The 8,416-nt window shown below is 35.7% G+C and overlaps 2 protein-coding genes across 2 annotated transcripts; one reads left to right on the plus strand and one right to left on the minus strand.

The window, feature by feature from the left end:
• The first annotated feature begins 2,193 nt into the window (after positions 1 to 2,193).
• Positions 2,194 to 2,562, plus strand: LOC119658181 (short-chain collagen C4-like). The gene has a single exon (XM_038065448.1). The coding sequence runs from the start codon at positions 2,194 to 2,196 to the stop codon at positions 2,560 to 2,562; it is 369 nt and encodes a 122-aa protein (XP_037921376.1).
• A 3,623-nt stretch (positions 2,563 to 6,185) lies between these two features.
• On the minus strand, positions 6,186 to 8,199 carry LOC119658182. The gene is made up of 4 exons (XM_038065449.1): positions 7,534 to 8,199; positions 6,902 to 7,364; positions 6,685 to 6,763; positions 6,186 to 6,609 (listed from the first exon to the last, which is right to left on the minus strand). Exons 1-4 carry the CDS (start codon positions 8,197 to 8,199, stop codon positions 6,186 to 6,188), a joined length of 1,632 nt encoding a protein of 543 aa, XP_037921377.1.
• Between the last annotated feature and the right edge of the window lie 217 nt (positions 8,200 to 8,416).

Here is an 8,416-nt window from a genome sequence, read left to right on the forward strand (position 1 = left end):
GCTGACAAAAAACTATAAAACTAAAACAAAATAATTCTCTGGGACCCAATTCATAAGAACTCATTTCGTTGTGGTATTGTCGAATTGATATGTGATGATGCCGTCATGCAGGTTGTAGAATGCACGAAATTCACAAAAAATTGTAAAGTTTCACCCCCTATAACTTTGTTAATAATAGTTGGATTTTCTTCAAACTTGACCAAACTGTGCATTATGTACTTCATTACACGCATGCCAAATTTTGTACTTCTGGGATGAACATAAGGGGGGTGCCGGGTAAATTTCTAAAATGTGGAAATATACTATTATTAACTTTATTTCTGCAGATATCGGAACCGGATATATTTTGAGGCCTAGATTTCGTAGAGATGCACCAATGTGATTTTTTTCAGATTTTTCGGTTGGATAGGTTCTGAGAACGAGACCTGTTACACTTTTTGTGGGTCATATTTTGAACCCTCACTCCCCTATGTTTCATCTAATATCAAATATTGAACCAGATTCGAAAAGTACTAATTGAGACCTTTCATTTGATACCCTACATGGCTACATTCTGTGAAAAAAAAATTCGCACCCTCCATTCACATGTATGGGGAGCCCCCCCTTAAACTTAACACAAGATGGCGCCACTTACTGCATGTAAAGGGAACACCAGATTACATACTCTCACCAATTTTCGTGACAATCGGTCTAGCCGTTTCCGAATAAATCGGCTGTGACAGAATGGCAGACAGACAGACAGACAGACAGACAGACAGACATTTGATACCCTACATGGCTACATTCTGTGAAAAAAAAATTCGCACCCTCCATTCACATGTATGGGGAGCCCCCCCTTAAACTTAACACAAGATGGCGCCACTTACTGCATGTAAAGGGAACACCAGATTACATACTCTCACCAATTTTCGTGACAATCGGTCTAGCCGTTTCCGAATAAATCGGCTGTGACAGAATGACAGACAGACAGACAGACAGACAGACAGACAGACAGACGGACAGACGGACAGACAGACACCGTCTCGATTCTAATAAGGTTTTGTTTCACACAAAACCTTAAAAAGGAACAAATCGATTTAGGTGCTGCAAAAATCAGTTCAAAATCAAACTAGAACCTATTGAAAGAATATTTCAAAACATAACATATATTTTGAAATTTGACCAATTGCATCCGTTGCTGTTTCCCTAAACAATGAAAAGAACAAAGCTTGACAAACAGTTGCTCAGTGATATTGTAAAGACAACCGATTCAATAAGGAAAAAATATCAACAGCTGGAAGCTAACAAAGCCGGAACAGAGATTCAGTTGGAAGAAACATTTAAGCCCATCACGGAACCCCTCAAAGGATTTGTTAAAAAAGCTAAAGTATTGCAGGAACAAGACATTAGAAAAAAAGAGATTAAAGAAGAGTCTTCATCAGCTCGTATTAAATGTAAAGATGAGGAATTAAAGAGAGATCGTGTCTATGAAGAAAATGAACACATTTTTGAAACTCCTAAGTCTTTTACAAAAGCTGTTCGCCAATATGTTGCCACTCCGGAAGGGCAAGAATATCTGGGAGAATACCTGAAGCAAAATCATTTTTTAGATATTGCTAGGCAATATCTAGATATCTATGTAAATCAACCATCTGTAATTGACAGTATTTATGGGGTATATAGGGATGACAATAATGGAAATCAGTGGAAAATAGGAAATTCAGATTTCGCAATCGATGATAATCATATAATTGTAGATGAAAAATCTTACATTGGAAGTCGGGGTTTATATGAACTGCTTTTTATGAAGTATCCAGATGAAACAATATATTCCGACGATGATTTAGAGAATTATAAAAGTATTCTTCTACACTATAATGCCCACAGGCGTTCTTATAACAGTAGCAGTCAAATCAATGGAAATCGAAGCTTTAAATATACAAGAATAATTTCTAAATTGTTAAATAGAAAAGAAGGAAAAGGGTTAACACGAACCCCTAATATTAAATGCAAAAACCCTAATTTAATGGAAACGTCTAACAAACAAATTGACTATATATATTGGGATGATCCCAATGAACTAGTAAGTCGATTGCGGTTACTCATTGCGTCAAGCCGGTCACAATAATCATAACAATGAAATTATATCAATCATTGAAGAATTGAAAGAATCACAAATAATAGAATAAGTACGCAGCTCACATCATTTATTAAATGGGTGTTGATAAATTTGGTCGATTTTCAAACGATACTGGAGGAGGAAAGCGTGGTTTGCAAGGACTTCAAGGACCCCCGGGTCCTCAAGGTCTCCAAGGTCCTATAGGTCAGCAGGGGCCCTCGGGTCCCCGAGGTCCGGAAGGAAAACCTAGTAAGGATGGTCTACAAGGTTTGCATGGTGCGGGATTTAATAAAACGGAAAGCGGTGATTACAACATCAAATTCAAACAACTCAAGAATCTTGGAGAACCCGTTGAGGATGCTGATGCTTCTACAAAGAACTACGTTGATATTAACATTGAGAAACTCAAAGAATATATAGACAGACAAATTCAACTTGAAATCGACGAACTTACAAAACTATGATGATGACAGATCAAAGTCATACCTTAAAAACAACAAATACAATTATCAATCATATTACGAAATTCAGTTCATTCTAAAATGAGCAAACGGCAAGTAGTAAACGAATTACATAGGTCAGCTCGAAAAAATTTTAACCGACGACGAGTCATAATTAAAGGTTTGGATGACTTGTGGCAGGCCGATTTAGTTGAAATGGGAGCATATGTTAGCGACAATACGGGGTTCCGTTTGCTTCTTACGATCATCGACACGTTTTCCAAGTTTGCGTGGACGGCTTCCATCAAAACAAAAACGGGCAAAGAAGTTGCTATAGCAATTGAACAGATTCTCCAACGAGGACGCATTCCTAAAAACCTACAAACAGACGACGGAAAAGAATTCTACAATAAACATTTTAAAAATGTTATGGTAAAATATCAAATAAACCATTATTCCACGTATAGTCCACTTAAGGCATCAATTGTTGAACGATTCAATCGTACCCTAAAGAATATGATGTGGAAAGAGTTTAGTATGAATGGAAACTACAAGTGGATCAATCAAGTCGATGATATAGTTGACGCCTACAATAATAAAAAACACCGAACAATTAAAATGGCTCCGTCTGCTGTGAATAGTTCCAATGAAAAATTACTCCTGTCTACCGTATACAACAACATTAAGGTGATGGGTCCATTTAAATATAATGTGGGTGATCATGTTCGAATCAGTAAATACAAGCATGCATTTGAAAAGGGCTACACACCCAATTGGACCACGGAAATTTTCAAGATTCGCGAAATTTGTATTACCAATCCCGTTACATATCTATTAGAAGATTACGAAGGAAATAAAATTGAAGGTGGTTTTTATGAGCCTGAACTATTGAAAGCTGAGCATCCGTCAATTTATCTTGTGGAAAAAATATTGAAAAGGAATGGTAACCAAGCGTTTGTGAAGTGGCTAGGGTTCTCAACGAAACACAATTCCTGGATAAATACCAAGGATATGATATATTAAGATTCACAATGAAACACTGTAATTTTGATTGAAGAATAAAATTTATTTATTTGTTAATCTTTTGTAAAACTGAACAAGGTTTTTCATTTCATTTATTCTCCTACGAACACTATAACATTCACAAGTGTCTGGTCCGCATTTTGCATCGTCATATGCCCACGGGCAGCTCACGTAATGTTTTCCAAATTGGCTGACTTTCTGCGACATTTCAGCGTATGGTTTCAAAAACGTATAGCTGCTTATAAATTGGTTAAAGTGCTCCGTAAGAATTAGCAATCTGTTGATACAAAAAAATTGTTTCAACTCCTCAATAGAACTTTGAAGGTCGTCGTCCACATCGTTGTTGTTTTTATTCGTCGTCGTCGTCATTTTTTTAATTCGTTGTGCACAGGTTCGCGGTTCAAGCAATACTCATAGAATAGGTTTGATTCATTTTCTTCAAGTCCAGAAATTCTATATTGCTCCTATAGTCTGGATCTGCCTGTTTTATATACTCAACCTCGCCATTACTGAGTATTCTTTCGGTTTCGAACTCATGGTATTCGTAACATGCGATTTTCAGTGAGCGCATGGAATAGTTGCTATCATATGTACATCGAACTGTTAAAATTTTATCATCATCGAACTCTAATTTAAAGTGCCTGTAAAAAATATTTTCGCTCTCGATAATTCCAGCTATTTCCATTTCCTTCTTAATCAAAGCTTGCCGAAATCCTTCTATTGCTTCATCGACTGTAACATATCTTCTAGACGGTTCTCTTGTTGTTGTTGACGTCGACGTCAGCCATGATGATGATGAAATAGGAACATCGGCATCATTTTGAAACGATCTGTTCATTTCTGCTGAAACTGTACTAACAGTCATAAGTCGAAAAGATAATGTCACTTGCGCTGTATTGTTATCAGGTAGCACGAGATTAAACGCTAAATTGTTTGTACTTTCGTTGGTATTAAGATTCACCACTGGCAATGGGCTACCTAAAAGAAAAGGCACACCAAAACCTAACACTAGAAGTATATTTAAAAACTCCATTCTATTCCAATCGATTTGCGAAAACCAACTAATTGTATATTTACCATCATGAGATCTATTTATACTGCTCTGAACGATTGAAATTACCAACCCTTTCGGCTGCTCCTATTCCATAAAAAAGAGAGAGAGAAAGAAAACTTTTTTTTTCTAGTCTACATCCATTTATTATTATCATATGAATCATTTTATTCTAGTTTACATCCATTCTTATATTAAAATGTCCCCAAGCATATGTTCTAACCCCGTCCTCTCTTATGAATCGCTTATCATCTAAGTAGTTTAACGCAATTTTATTAATACATTCTGTATACAAATTATGCATCTTAGACCTAAATATAAACATGTTACCTCTAAATATTTTTTTTCTAAATAGACAATCACGATAATCATCTAAACTTAAACCATCCATTATTATTTTCTTAACTCCTTTGGCTTTTTTAACAAAACCGTCATTTTCCACGCTAAATGAATACATTTTAGATCTTAATCCTATAAATTCTGTCATTATCTTACCATTATTTTCATCTTTCATCTAACCCAAGACTTTAGCATTTTTCTGAGGAATATTATATATATTATCGATAGCATATTCTGATGTATCAAATTGTGTATCAATATCAGACAAAATATCTTTGTAGACATCTTCCGTTTCGATAGTGTAAATGAAACTGTCCGTATCCATGTAATTTAGAATGAGCTTATCATTATACTTAGGTTTCATATAATGATAGTGAAAATCATACATTTTCAGTTTGGATAGATCAAGCACAGTAAATCCCAAGTAAATTGGTTTGTCGTAGCAAGTAAATACTCTATCCATTTCGATAGCTGCCATGTTTGGTGTAAATACAGCTGCGCTGTGAAAATTGGGTTTTGAAATAAGCACTCGAGCGCCTGAATGTCTGTCTCGACTCTCCCAATCGGTAACAATTTTTACGCCCTTTCTTTTGTCAACGTTTTCCATGGTTTTGCCATAAACTGCATTATTCAAAAGTTTGAAAAAATTTTTCTCGAAAGGATTTTTACTCATTTTCCTGTAATGGGTATTTAAATCGATATATTCCTTCAACCAACTGGATTGTTTAAACTGTAAAATCCTGTAGATGCGAGTCAGTTTCAAACCATTTTGAATGCATTGCTGCAGATTCCGATAGTGGATAACATATTTTTGCTTGTCTGTTAAATCCACAATCAGTTTGTTAGTTTTCGAATTATGCGGGGTTTTATTTTCTGGACATAATGGCAAATCATTGTGCTCATCATGTTTTGATATTGGATACTCCAAATCAACTTCCAATATGTATCCAATATCCGAATCGGCTGCAATATTCAAAACATCAAAATCAACTATATTTTCAACCCACTTGAATTCAGCATAGGGAAGCGGCTGTGGCATTGCCCATCCGTATAGATTATTAGCATCTACATACATTAAATATTTGGAAGGATCCTCTTCTTTATAGTTTTTCATATATTTATTATTTGGAGTTGAATGGCGATGCGAACATTGCGTAATACCCCCCCTAATTCTTCTTTTCACAAAGTGATGCATTTCGATATCTGTGAGAAGCTCCAGTTTTATGGATGTAATTTAAAGCATGGCATCCCATGATAAGCCAGGAGTCGTATAATATTGACAAGGATCAAGTCCATATATATTTTTACAAACATTTCGAAAATTTTCAAAAACATCTGTTAGAAGCAAAACATCTGTTTTCAGATACAACTCCAAATAGTCCCACATAACACCACAATTGAATTGCTTCCAAACATTGAGCGCATGTTGATAATCTGCTTCTTTGCACTCAGTGTTTGACATCTTATTGAAAAATTTCTCTCGAGATGGTAGAGAAGTTTCATTAAGTCGATCCCAAGAGTTTATATATTCATAAGGAAACACACCCTTTCGCGTAAGAAGACTGAGTTTTTCGCTATCTCCATATACCCCTGAAACAGTTTTCAAATCTTTATGAGCCAGATTGTTTACGAGTGCATCAAGACTGCTATGCATGAATCTGAACGAATCCAAAAATCTTAATTCAATGGTTTCAGAATCATTAAGGGGTATTTTTTTGGAAAGCGACACGTACAGTTCCTTATTAATGGGTATTATTGAAATATCTCCATCAATGCTTGCCAGCTCCTTGACAAACAAATAACAATCATACCCTGAAAAGTTATGAAATAGAATTGGGAAGAATTTAGGAATCTGAAACAAAAGATTGCATGAGCTATGAGCCGGACCTCTATACTTTCCGGTAAAGTGACAATGTTCGCGAACTCTATCACTATCCAGCACTTTCTTACAAATGCAACATAGAGTTGCTTCTCTTTGCGTTTTTTCCTCATCTAAAGTCAAAGTATTTGACGATTTGGGTTTCTGAATATGATTTATATAGAACCATTTTAAATCAGATACTAACGAATTAATTAAATTAGAATCGTAACAACACTTAATATAGTAAGCAAAAGCACACGGTATATGCTCTTGAAGAGTTGTTGTTGACGCTGATGCTGGATCTGGCTGACAACTTTGAATATCTTGAAGTAGACATTCGAAATCTGCATAGACTACAAAAGGCACATCTGTTTGTCTCTCGAAATGTCTATACTCCAACGTTGATTTCTCCGGGGACACCATTTTCGCTACAATTTTGCTGCAATCGTTTTCATGACTCTTCAGCTTTTCAGTTGAATAGAAATGCTGAAGACATTTGTTGCATATAAATATTTTTGAGCAGTGTGATGTTTGTTGCTCTCGTACTAATCTCTAGAAAATAAAATATATATGAAAGGCTCTGAAAGAAAGACTAATCTATTATATTCTCTTACCTTGATATATCTTTAATCCAAATGTAGTGGTTTTTTTCTCCAAATTGCAGCAGCAGCAAGTTGATGTGGTGCACCTTTTCCTCCTTCGACAGGTGGTAGGGACCCACAATCTTTTTAATTTCTGAATCATACCCAAATAAATTGATGCTGATTGATGGATTCAGCTCCTCGAACACACTAATGTCTTTCACTTTAAGGGGGAAATCAAGCCCCCAAAAGTTTATAATTCGTCCATTTTTTAGCACTATTACACTATCTGTGATATCATCGATTTCATATGATGATGTTTTTTCCAAGTGAGTGTTCACGGGGTATAGGGCAGAAATGATGCTCCACTTGAAGCAATAAATATCTTTATTTCTTACATTGACACATGCACGTTTTTGGGCTATATACTTTGGGGATGGAATAAAATTCGTTCCCCGCAGTGGTTTGAACTCATTTAGGTTTAATTCGCAATGCGTTAACCTCAATAAAGCCCATCCACTGTCCTTCTCCTGAAATCCTTCCATTTTTTCCACTATTTGAGCCGTCATATTATTAAACGCGGGCTCTATCTCATTAGCACTCAATATTGCATGCATCTTGGTATTGAAAGACTTGATGCTCACAACACTTTCATTGTCCTCATCTATTATTTTTATAAACTCCTTGAAAAGATCAATATTAAATTTGAATGCCATGCGCTGCTCTAACGTATTACGAAGGTATTCCATCAAAGGAGCCTCCATCCTCTTTAAAAACTCTGTGGCATTCAAAAGAGCCTCGTCCATGTTTTCGTATACCAGGGTTTCGATCCGGTTACCAAAACAACCTTTCACTCTTTTCAAGTTGGCATCAATTGCCTCGGTCGCGTTTCGCTTGTGCGAATTTGTTCGCAGATGAAACTGCCACGACGAACTCCCTACCTCAATTTTACAAAATTCACAATACATAGTTAATAGATTTAGTTAATAGTTAATAAATTTTACGAAAAAAAAGTTGTATAAC

The sequence above is a fragment of the Hermetia illucens genome, chromosome 5, assembly GCF_905115235.1.
Source record: "Hermetia illucens chromosome 5, iHerIll2.2.curated.20191125, whole genome shotgun sequence".
In the NCBI taxonomy this organism is placed as follows: domain Eukaryota; kingdom Metazoa; phylum Arthropoda; class Insecta; order Diptera; family Stratiomyidae; genus Hermetia; species Hermetia illucens.